At 38.4% G+C, this 12,907-nt stretch overlaps 1 protein-coding gene and 1 non-coding gene across 10 annotated transcripts in view; one reads left to right on the forward strand and one right to left on the reverse strand.

Annotated features, from left to right (window-relative positions):
• Gigyf2 (GRB10 interacting GYF protein 2) overlaps nt 1-12,907 on the reverse strand; it is a 138,991-nt gene that overhangs the window by 30,095 nt on the left and 95,989 nt on the right. For all 9 annotated transcript variants that reach the window (XR_012908194.1, XR_012908193.1, XM_075951862.1 and 6 more), the window contains 6 exons: nt 10,475-10,641; nt 7,953-8,044; nt 6,710-6,817; nt 5,368-5,468; nt 3,172-3,272; nt 1,318-1,479 (listed from right to left, as the gene is read on the reverse strand). Coding sequence is in view for 7 of the 9 variants with exons in the window: in XM_075951862.1 (XP_075807977.1) it covers nt 1,318-1,479; nt 3,172-3,272; nt 5,368-5,468; nt 6,710-6,817; nt 7,953-8,044; nt 10,475-10,641 (731 nt within the window). In the remaining 2 variants the exon portion in view is untranslated. The remainder of the gene's footprint in view (nt 1-1,317; nt 1,480-3,171; nt 3,273-5,367; nt 5,469-6,709; nt 6,818-7,952; nt 8,045-10,474; nt 10,642-12,907) is intronic.
• LOC142837237 (U6 spliceosomal RNA) lies at nt 11,780-11,887 on the forward strand. The gene has a single exon (XR_012908227.1). It is a non-coding gene; the product is annotated as a U6 spliceosomal RNA (small nuclear RNA).

Raw genomic sequence — 12,907 nt, forward strand, 5'->3', positions numbered from 1 at the left:
TCCCTTTGGGGGAGTCACATATCAGATATCCTATATATCAGATTTTATGTTACAATTCATAACAGTAGTAACATTACAGTAATGAAATGGCAACAAAATAATTTTATGGTTGGGGATCATCCCAATATGAGAAATTGTATTAAAGGGTCTCAGCATTACAAAGGTTAAGAACCACTGACATAGAACTTGAGTTATAGATGGTTATGAGCCACTATGTGGGTGCTTGGCATCTAATCCCGGTTCCTCTGGAAGAGAAGCCAGTGCTTTAATCATGTTTCTAGTCCTTCACTGTTACCTTACATTAACATGGTGCAATTCTAAGAGATCTGTACTTATTTTATCATGGGTCCTAAGCAAATAAGTACAAACTTGTGACCAAAAGCTATGTTTTAAGCCACCAGAGGAGAGTCTTCCATTGGAGTCTATAAATACTCCACTAGAAACACAGACCAAGCAAGTTAAGGTCAAGTAATTACTCAAAATGAAACAGTGAAAACACATGAAAATCTATACTGTAGATTAGTTAAGTAATCTAGACAAGAGGTACTCAGGGGAGACCCAGCTTGTACACACAGAGTTCTGCATGAGACAGGCATTGTTTGACTATATGAGGTACCCAGAGTAGTCAAAATCATGAGAGACAGAATGAAGAATGTAAATAGCAGGGGGAAAAAAATGGAAATCACTGCTTCAAAGGTCAAGAATGTTCAGTTTGGGAAGGTGAGCTATTCTTCAACTGGACATATATGATGCCACTGACTGTACACTTCAAATTTTATAAGTATGTTATCACAGGGGTTAATTTGAAAGCACATTTGACTTTAAAACAAGTAATGTTGTGCACCAAAATACTTCATGTTTTTACCAGCAAGTTCAAAATAGTTGAAATCTAATTAGGTTATGAATAAATTATGAAAAGTTAAGACTGAACACTAGCCCTTTAGTAGACACTGATAGAAAACAAGTTCTTTCTGAAGGTGAGTGAGTTTTTTAATCCCACCATTATAGCCTTCTCTCCCCACTGCTCTTTTTTTTTAAAGATTTATTTATTTATTATGTATACAACATTCTGCCTCGATGTATGCCCACACGCCAGAAGAGGGCGCCAGATCTCAGTACAGATGGTTGTGAGCCACCATGTGGTTGCTGGGAACTGGGAACGGAAGAGCAGTCAGTGCTCTTAACTCAGTGCTCTGAGCCATCTCTCCAGCCCCCCCCCCCCCCCCACTGCTCTTGATAGGGAAAGGATCACATCACCAAAGGCCCTCACCAAGGAGCCAAAAACTTCTTTTATGTGCATAGCTCCCAGAGACATACCTGCTTCCTTCTAGCCAGCTCCTCTTCTTCCCGTCTTTTCCTTTCTTCCTCCTGCTGCCTCCGGAGAATTTCCTCCTGTTGTCTACGGAGTTCTTCTTGCCTCTTTCGCTCCTCCTCTTCCCTTTTTGCCCTCATTTCTGTCTCTCTTCTCTCCTGCTCTAGCTGGATGATGAAAGAGAATTTCCATTGATTGGACAGCAAGCATAGGGTAATTTGAAGCAAAGCATTTAGTGAGAGGTTGATGCTGCCATACACACTCTGCAGCACGCTGCTGCGCTGCAATGTGTGGATAAAACCCTGAATCTCTAAGCTCCAAGATGGCATAGTAATCACTTTTCTGCTCTTCTAAACTACATGAATATTCTTCCCACTTTGATCACCTCTTCCCTTAACATGACATTACACCACATCTCTAAAACGTGGGGCACAAAGTGGCCAACATGAGAGTAACATCAGAACTGTCCTCAAGTGTATGTATGGTATTTCTTTACTTGTCTCTACAGAACACCTTTGACTGGGATCTAACAATGTGACTATAAGGTTTCAACAACTACCAGCATGGCTCCTAGGAATGAATGCAGGGTTTAACCTCAACTACACTTCAGGTCTTCTCTTTTCTCACCCATATTCTAAGAGTCTCACCCAAGGGGGTTGGGGGTTGGGGAAGCCAGGCTTATCTGGCAGCGTTACTTGCCATGAAAATAAATTCTATCATGAGTATCCAAGACACTTATGACAGTCCTGCTCATCTTACTCCTCAGACTGTACCTTGGCTCCAAGTCAGATGAAATTACTTAACTATTTCCTGATTCCTGAATGTTCTCAAATCCATCTAGCCAGTACTATTTCCTTTAACTGCAATTTAATTTTCATATCTGAAAACCCACGCTGAGGCATGGCGACACATCCCAGTATTTGGAAAGCAGAGGCAGTAGAACCACCTCAAGTTTGAGGCCAACTTGGTCTACCGAGTAACTTCCAAGACAATCAGGGTTACAATAGTGAGATTATGTCATAAACAAAACCAAACTCCTACAAATCTTGAAGTGCAAAGTAATTTATGAACTGCAAACTATCAAAAATACCACCCACCTCTCTAAGCTCTCTAATATACACTCCTGACCACCCTGTAAATTTAACTGCCGCTTGTCTACATCTCCCTACCCATCTGAGAACTGATAAACTACTTGAAATACGTTATTCTTACCTACATATCTTCAGCAAAAAGCACTGAGGAACTATAAGAGACTAAACTCAAGAACTGTAAAGAACTAAACTCTCTCATTTATGGAGACAGCTCTCACCATGGACCTTTTCATTCTCTGGGTTCTATAAAGAGACCATAACCCCCTTGGGATACAAGATGCATTAAGTGTGACTCTCCTTGAGTGCGAGAATAGAGCAATTAGAATCATAGCATGCTCTGGCATAGATATCCTGTTTTGGCAAGTTCTAAACCAAAATTCAAGATTGTTAGTTCCTCTAGAATCTAAAGATCATGCTGAACATTTCAGCTTCATGCCCGAGGATACGAGGAATGCAAGCCTCAGATGAAGAATCTATAACAATATAGCAGATATTTCCTAACAGTATTCGTGATGAATAATCATACCAAGAATAATGTAAATAAAATATACATATGACCATGATCATCATTAAGGAACTTAATACTAACCAATTTTAATTGAGGTCTTTAGTTTTTTTGAGAGGGGGGAAGAGGGCACAAAAAGATAGAATACAAATGTACTTATCCCAGCTAAGTAGAAATAAACTAAAAATAGGAGCTAGAAGAAAAGAAAAAAAGCCTTGCATCTTAGCTGGAAGGTACACAGTTGTGAAGATTAAGTTCCAGACCTTTGCAGCTTTGGCCTTCTCTAGTTGCTGAAGCTGTTCCAGGGAAGGGCCTGGTGTCGTGGTGTCCAAGGGAAGATCCCATACACTACCACCTTCCCAAACTGTAAGACAAAGACAAAACTGAGTAAGGTACAAGAGTATAGTGTAGTCACACAACCACAGATGAAGAAGTTCCCTGGACCTGAAATGAGCTCCATCATATACAACTGTTCTGTCTTTGGGAGGAGTGTGCGGGGCTGTCTAGATATACAGTCCAAAATAACCTTGAATGTGAACTCCTCCCATCTCAGTCTCCCAAATGCTGAGATTAAAAATATATGCCACCATGTTTTGCTGTTTTTTAAAAGAAACTGAGCCAGCACATTCTTGTAAATACTCTTCAATACATAATGAAGGTAAGAAAATATGAGACATTTACTGAAGAACCAATTTCATCCTTGTAATGCTCCATACAAGTACCTGGTATGTCCTCATCTTTATAGGTGAACTAATTTTAAAACTTCAAAAGGAACATGGCAAGAATGGCACGGTAATTCCAATTCCAAATTCCACAGAGGAGAGATTTCCAGTAGTCATACAATCTCCTACTGTACACCAAGTAGAGAACCAGGTGGTTACACACTATATATGTATTAAATGTTACTCAGCTGGTCATCTTATGGTTGTAATGTGAGCTACATCTCTTTGGAGAGAGCCTGGGCAGGTCTTACAAATTACACTTGGTCTTGAGTTGAAGCCCCTTATTTACTTCTACAACTGGCAAATAAAGTACACAGCCAGATGTAGAAGCAAATTTAAGGGTTTCCAAGCCAAGCATGGGGAAACATTTCTATAATACCAGCACTCTGGAAATAGAGCTCTCAGGAGGATTCTAAGTTCAAGGTCAGCCTTGGATACTATTAAATCAAAGTTACCCGAAACCTTATCTCAAAGAAAAATAAAACACAAAAAAATTAAGGCTTCAGAGTCTATTATTTTACTGTTAGTTAAACTTGTTGACACTAATTCTCTATTTTGCTTTTTGTGGTACTAGAGATTTAATAGTGTTGCACATACTAGACAAGTATTTTACCACTGAACTTACAACCCCAGACATTATTTTTCTGCATACCTATTACAATATAATACTGTGTGTATAAAACCAATTGAGTACCTAAAAGGACCTGACTACATGTAAACTGTTTAAGGTACTTAGAAGCTCCAAAAACCTAAATATAAATGAGTACTAAAAAAAGAATAATGTGGTCTGGCAAGGTGACTCAGTGGAAAAAAGGCCATTGCCATCCAGTCTGATAACAAGAGTTTGACCCCTAGGGCTGACAAGGTAGTAGAGAACCAACTGGCACAAGTTGTCCTCACCTCCTTGAGGAAAGACACATACCATACACAACTAACTAACTAACTAAGAATAATATATACACAGTAGGAAAGTTTTCCTTAAATCTCTTTGGGAAGGTTTCAGAAGGAAGACACTAGGCCCTCTACTGCCTACTCTGTAGGGTCAGTTCTCAAACTATCACTTGATGGCTCACCAACTCTAAAAAAACTAGTTATTAAGAATTTATAAGCCAATTGCTCTTGCCTATAAGCGTTATTGGTCAAACTCTCCACTTTTGTGTGTATTATACCTTAGCAACAAAACAAGCTTACTCCACCAATTACAAAGATTTTGAAAATCTCAACTCCCAAGTTTCCTAACTTGACACACAAAGTATCACAAAACAAGAGAAGGTGTTCATTTAAAGTGGGTATTTCTCATGCTAAAATTCGGCAGCACTTGCAAGGTTAGACATTTTTAGTTGCAACAGAGAGAACATCATTACTTTCCACACACAACCCACCCCCACACACTCCAGCAGAGATATCAAAAACAAAATACTTTTCAGGGCTGGAGATTTGGAAAAGTGGCATAGCACTTGTCTGCCACAGAAGGGTCTGGAGACCGCCGCAGCACCACAAAACAAAACAAAACAACCTACATTAGTTAGAACAATAAAAACAGAAACTGACTCATACAATTCAAACAGTTTACATACAAAACACTTCCTAGAAAGCCTTTCTTGGATCTACTACATATGAAGCTTCTTTTTTAGAAAAATTAGTAATAATAGACATATGTAACATTAAAAATAACTACAAATAACTATTACACTCTAAATCCTTTATGTTGCACTATAAGCAAAGCTCAATTTTTACCTGTGGGCTGTGAGGCTGCTGGCTGAAGCTCCCAGATAGAGCCAGTATCTGGCACTGACACAGACCTAGTTACTGAGGGAATGATGTTCTGATCAGATATTCTGCAAAAGGGAAATAAAAGGTCAATGTGTTCCTGTCACTTGAAAAATCAGATAAAGAGGGATTTCTAGATTACTAGTAGGTTTCTGAGTTGTCCGGCTGTTGTCTTTTTTTTTACTGAGACAGAGTCCCACGATGTGGCACTGGATGACCTGGAACTTACTATATAGACCAGACTGGCCTCAGAGATAGATCTGCTTCTGCTTTGTTAGTATTAGGCCCTATTTTAAAAGGATGAAAACTGGGTGTGGTGGTACATGCCTTCAATCCTAGTTCTTGGAAGATAAGCAGATCTCTAAGGTAGCCTGGTCTATATAGTGAGACCCTGTCTTGAAACAATAACAACACCCAAGAACTGCATCTCATTTGTCTCTAAGGTCTTCTATACATCAGGTTAATCAAGCCCTCATCAAGGGTACAGTTTGCTTACCATTAAAATAGAGACCAAGCCAGGCGTGGTGGCACATGTCTTTAATTCCAGCACTTGCGAAACAGAGGCAGGCAGACCTTTGAGTCTTAGGCTAGCCTGGTCTTACAGTAAGAGTTCCAGAACAGCCAGGGCTACACAGAGAGACAATGTCTTGAATACATACATACATACATACATACATACATACATACGTACGTACGTAAGTAAGTAATAGAGGCCTGACTGCTAACCTGCTTACCTCATCGCATGGGTTAAGGTTCACATGAGAAATGTGAAGGACTGATTAAGACAAACAGTACAAGTTTGGAACAGCAACTGCTGAGGCAACTTCAGGAGCTGAGGCAAGCACCCTGAATGAAAATCTGTAGTAGAAGGAATTTAAGAATGTCTTCATAATTGCTTTGTCCAGATTAATGGCTTAATGATTTGGGAATTCAGTAAATCATGACCCTGTGATCAAATCTTTTTTTCAGATACCAAGGGTAAAAGTGAAATTAAAATCCCAGGGTATATGATCTTTTGTTACAGGTTCCAAGTGTTATCATTACTCTTAGATTATGATTCAAAAGATTGCATACTCTATAGGTAAATGCTTTTTAATATATGTAAATCCTTCTAGCTAAGTAATTTTCAAGTCACACTATTTTTATATATACCATGAAGACAAGTTTTGTGGGAATGTTCTGATGCTGAAAACTCAAACATCATATCAACATTTCTTTATTCTCCTTAACTCATTCTCTCTTTCTTGTGTGCGTGTACACACACACGCACACATACACACAGAATATGACAAATGGAATGACCACCAACCTCATCTTCAGAGCTTGGAACTGCTGGAGAAGAACGGCCAACTGCTGTTGCTGTTGAGATGATAAAGCTGCTTTCTGCTGTTGAGTCAAAACCTGTGCATACTGTTGCCTTTAAAATTAAAAAAACAAAAGTATATATATGTATGTATATATATACATATATACACACACACATATATATGACCTATCTACCCCATATATAAAATTTTGGAAAACAAAATCCAACTCATCTCTTCCCTAAACCACAATTAGAAATAACAATCAAATATATTTTATAATTCTATGTGCTAATAACCACAGGAAATTTTCTAATTCACTCTAGAGAAAACTCACACATGATGTTTTTCAAGGAGATACATATATATGTACATATGAAACAAATGATGTGTAATATATGCATACCACACATCACAAAATGTCAAGATGATCAGTACCAATCCTTTCCCAAATTGTGACAATAAGCAAATCTGAACACCTATTTCTAAATGAAGAACTCTGCAAAATAAAATCACTTCTACAAAGTCTCAAATTTTATGTTTCAGCTTGGAAAGTTTTAGATAATATCTTCCACTAACTCTCAAAGTTCCAAACAGTAAATATCTTCAGGCTTGCAGCTGCAACTCCTCAGTTCTGCCTTTATGACTTAATAGGAGTCACAGACAATCTATAAACATGTTAAGTCAGTGGTCCAATAATGTTTTGCTTAAAAGAGACAGCAGGCCACCAAGAAGACAGTGCCAACCCATATACCAGCACAAATGTTATTTCTTTCCCCAGAGTCCAGTGCTCAGGAGACTAAGGCTGCAAAACATAGTTTCAGGGCAGTTAGGGCTACACAGCTAAATCCTATCTCAACAACAGCAAAATAAAGAGAGATAACGACTTTAGTGGATTGGTCATCACTCTACACCATTCCTAACAGCGTGATTTTTACTTCTTCCCGCCTTCTCCTCTGTTTTTCCTTTGTGTCCCTCAGAAAGTACTTAGTTCTTAACATGTTTGTTGACTCTTTTCTCAGCAACTAAAGACCCTGAAAATAATAACTAGATGTTATTTTCTGCAATCTTCCAGCACTTAAAAGGGTAAGACTAAAACCAGATGGACAGTGGGACACATGCCACTAGCAGGCTACTCAAGTATCACAGAAGCCTTGAGTTCTCACTATATAAGGTGAGACTTGGGAGCAGATTCTATCTCAGGCTCCTTTGGTGCTGCAGTGCATCCTACTGCATCACTGCTCTTACTGTATTAAGAACTGCTGGTACTGGAGGTGTTGCATTTGGTATAAGGCAGTGAGTTCCTGCTGTCTGGTCAGGCGTTCCTGGTCCAATTCTCCCTGAGTGTAGAAAAAAGTACCATGAAATAAAAAGCATTGAGATGGTGTCACTGAGTATACACACCTAATAGCACAGTAAACCCCAGACTTTTACTTCCTACTCCAACCTTTTGCCCTTCAAACACCTTAAAAAAAACAAAAAACAAAAAAAAACTACCGTCTTTTAAACTAAACACTGCCACCTAGTGGAATAAGGTGGTTCTCCAACATAAGCCATATAAGGTCCTTATTCAGCACTGTCCACTACTTCAAGTTGAATGCTGAACAGTGTTATACAGAACTGTTATTGGAACTGAGAAATTACCCAGCACTCCAAATCTTAGTGGCTTGCTTTAAAGGTCATATAGAAATCAGAGAATTAGGACATTAAGGAAAAGAGTAAAATGACCTAACAGTTGATGGGATGAAAAGGAAATTCTCAGTAGCACATGATCAGTTCATAAAACTAAGGTATAACTATTCTTAAAATGTTGAAAATATGTGGGAAAAAAAACCTCTGAGCAACTACTTCTTCAAATTAAGTGTTATAAATACACTGGAAGTTAGAGAATACAGGCAGACAATTCCAGTAAGATGGTTGAGATTTTATACTTTTATAAAGTTAAAAGGAGACAAAGAAAAATATAAGATCTATAATAATAAGAATAAAAACCTATGATAACAGACTAAACCTAGGGCAAATCATGTATGAAGTTCTAACTTTCTTACATACAGATTATAGCTTGAAATAAAGTTATCTGATACACAATGTGTTAGGGCAGGAAGCACCCTAAATTCAGAGACATCAGGAGTTAGGTACTAGACAACAATTCATGTGAAACCTGGGTTTTAAAAACACTGCTTATAGGCCAGGCAGTGGTGGCGCACGCCTTTAATCCCAGCACTCAGGAGGCAGAGGCAGGCGGATTTCTGTGAGTTCGAGGCCAGCCTGGTCTACAAGAGGTAGTTCCAGGACAAGAACCAAAAAGCTACGGAGAAACCCTGTCTCGAAAATCTATTAAAAAAAAAAAAAAAAAAAAAAAAAAAAACACTGCTTATGAAGGTCAGTTCTCTTATCAGTGCTACTTTGAGGCAAAGATAACAGCTAACAAGGAGGCAGAGTTTCCCCAAGGTTGCTGTTGAATGGGTACAGAGAGAGGCTTAAGAACAACCTCATCTGAATAGGTACAAATTGTGACTCCCAACAGACTGTGTTGGGGAACAGACAAGGAATAAGAACATGTCAAGAACAAAGTGAGCAACTTTTAGCTCCTGATACATGAAAGACACATCTCAACTTCAAGACAGAAAATAAGACTCAAACCTTGCCGTGTAAATTAAGCCAGTAAGTAATGATATACTACAATTGTTCTTGAGATTTAAAAGAAAACAAGCCTCAAACATGACATATGAATCATGGAAGAGAAAGCTGATGGCCAGTGATGGCCTGCCTACAAAATTCTTTAACGACAAAGGCTGTATCACATTCATCTTCACCTCTCAAAAACCTATCATGAAGGAGTGACCAGTAGCCCTCAATATAGTTGAATAAATCAATGGCAGGTTACTGTAGACATTCAGTATTCACACTAAATTGAATATGATCATTTTTATCAATGGAGAGCCACTATTTTAAGACATATAAAGGCTACATAAACAAACACCTAAAGACCTCCTCTAGCAAAGGCCAGGCTCAAGAGAAAATATTTCCCAGCTAAAGGTTTAGGACCCTCAAAATTTTCTAACACACTAGTGGCACTTATTTTAGGATAAGCCTCAAATGTAAGAAATTGTATGAGCGAGAAAATAAGACAAAAATGGAGGTGAGAGACATGGAGGCAGAATGTTGTATACAAAATAAATAAATAAAATGAAAAAAATGGAGGTGAGAGGAAAAGAATGTGCATTCTAAAAAAAGATAATAAGGAATTCACAGAAGCCAACCACATTGAAACACAGAAGATAAAAGCTCTGAAATGAGTATTGAATGGGAAGCAGCCAGATCCCTAGTAGTCAGGATAAGATAGTAGTCTCATTCTTTACTGGCTAGAAAAACCACAGATAGATTTAATATAGCGTATATAATGCATGCACACAAATGCACAATAAGTGTTGAAATAAATGGTCATTACTGTTCAGAATATAACTCTCCCATTCAAAAGTGGCCATTACCATTTCAATTTCCTTCTATGAAAATACTAGGTTGGGTATAACAGCTCATGCCTATAATCATAGCAACTCAGCAGGACCAGGAGGACCACCAAGTTTGAGAACAACCTGGTCTGCAAAACAAGTTCCAGGCCAGCCTATAGCAAGACCCTGACTCAAAAGAAAAGAGAAAGAGAAAACTACCATTTTTATCTCCTTCACTGCAACCCTGGGTTGTCATTCAAAGAGAAATAAGTACTCCTGAATCTATTATGTATCCCAGGCCATCAGGAAGATACTCACCATATGAGGAGGAGGAGCTGGGCCTGGAGAGAAAGGAACCCTTCCCCACATTTTCATGATATCACCAAGAGGCTGGAAGCTTTCATCACATGCTCTCTTCACAAGCAAAGACATTGTAAAATAGCCCGCCTGAAACCATTCGGCCATCTCCTGATTGTTAAAGGGACCTGAACACAAGAGCAGTAAGAATCTGGTCAGTTCAAAGATAAACATATTCCCTGAGTCTCATGTTCATACAAACTTTTATAGTAGCTTACTTCAGAAAGTGACAAATAGTTTTGTATTAGATACAGCAAAAATAAAATTTTGAAATACACAGTGCTTTGTCTATTTCACAGCAAGTGCTCTGCTGCTGAGCTTCATCCCTTTACACATCCTAAATTGTCATCAATGCTTTAATGACTGTAAGCAGCACAATTGTCTCACCCTCTGCAAATACTCCATCAGAAAACTGAGATAAATATACAGAAGAGCAGATAAATACTTGTGAATATAAATCCTCAGTGCTAAACACATTCTCAAATTTTTGTTATGTTCTGTTGGAGATTAATGATTGCAGGATAAAAAATAATATAAAATACAAGCAATAATCAACTGAATTAGGGCAAATTACAACTTATTTACCCAACAAGACTAAATCTGGCCTTGAGAAAAAAAATAGCATTCTTTAATAGAGTACTTTAAGCATAAAAATTTACAGAAAATATAGACCAATTCAATGTTTTCTAGGCATTAAGAAATGTTTTTTAAACGCGAATGGGTGTTTTCCTTGCACAAATGTCTGTGTGCTAACTGTGGCCGGGTGTCCAGAGAGGTCAGAAGAGGGTGTGAGATCCCCTAGAACTTAAGTCAAGCTTGGATCCTCTGGAAGAGCAGTGAGTGCTCTTAACTAGGAGTCATTTATCTAGTAATCATCTCTAAATTGTTAATTAAAATCATGCATATATGTTCTTTAACCACCATAGAACCAAGCTATAAATCAACACAATACTAACAGGAAAATTCCTAGCTTAAAAGCTAAAAACACTTGCAAATAATTCATGGGCAAAAACTGTATGCGTGAGAGCATGTACATTTCACATACTCTTAAGTATAAACCATGACTAAATTTATTCCTGGAATACAAAGTTGATTCATTCAAATTATGAAAATTCACCAAGAAGCTGAATATAGTGGTGCATGTCTTTAATCTCAATACTTGGTACGAAGGGATTGCCAGTATTTTATACCACATTACATGTGGCATATAATTATTTCAGCTCGTCCAGAAATGTTGAACACCCTTTAATATTAAGGAGGGTGGGTACATGTTTCAGCAGTGTATAAACTAAAACAACTGCAATGATACCAAGATGACTAGCACAGCCCCTGCACAATAATGACACCCAAATTTGTGAAGTGTTCTATATTTTTTCTGACCTTCATATATGCCAAAAGAATTGAAATAAATGGCACCAAGAAAAAAATTATTTTAAAGGGGGGGGGGGGAGCCAGGTAAACATGCTTACCACTAAGTCTAACAATCTGATTTCTAGGAACTAAAACTGGAAAAGACACAATGCTTGCAAGTTGTCTCTGACTTCCATACCATGTATGCCCATATGTCCACACATCTACACACACATAGGTTCAGAAGTTAAAAAGCACTTATTGTTCTGGCAACAGAACCCATAGGGCAGCTCACAAACACCTGTACCTCCATGGAGGCAGTGAGGATTGACACCTCTGGCCTCTGTAGGCACCTGCATACATGTGCATATAAATCCCACCCTGCGTGCACGTGCACGCGCGCACACACACACACAATTAAAAATAACAAAAAGAAAAAAATTTAAAGATATGTAAGATGACTAGGGCAAGCAAGATGGCTCATTAAACATAGGCACTTAACACATAAACCTAGTGACCTGAGTTCTACCCTAGGAACCCATGGAAAGGTGGAATGAGAGAACCAACTCTACAGAGTTGTCCTCTGACCTCACACATCATGCAGATATATAAACAGTGAGAATAATAAGCTTTATAAAAGATAAGGATCTACCCCCCAGATAAACACAACCATGCCTAATAGAATGATTTTTGTCAAACTGACTTTATTATTTCTAGCTACTTAGGAAGACTGGGGCAGGGGCCTTCAACCCAGAAGTGTAAAATCACTATGTGTAACACAACAAGACATTGTCTCAAAGAGGAGGAAGGAGTCTGAAAAAGAGGAAATCTCTATTAGACACAAAAGTACAGGTAAAGATGCTCAACAAAGCAATCAAAACTACAAAACAGGGCTGGAGAGATGGCTCAGCAGTTAAGAGCATTGCCTGCTCTTCCAAAGGTCCTGAGTTCAATTCTCAGCAACCACATGGTGGCTCACAACCATCTGTGATGAAGTTTGGTGCCCTCTTCTGGACTGCAGGCATACACACAGACAGAATATTG

This window comes from Microtus pennsylvanicus, chromosome 17 (genome assembly GCF_037038515.1).
Source record: "Microtus pennsylvanicus isolate mMicPen1 chromosome 17, mMicPen1.hap1, whole genome shotgun sequence".
Taxonomy (NCBI): Eukaryota; Metazoa; Chordata; class Mammalia; order Rodentia; family Cricetidae; genus Microtus; species Microtus pennsylvanicus.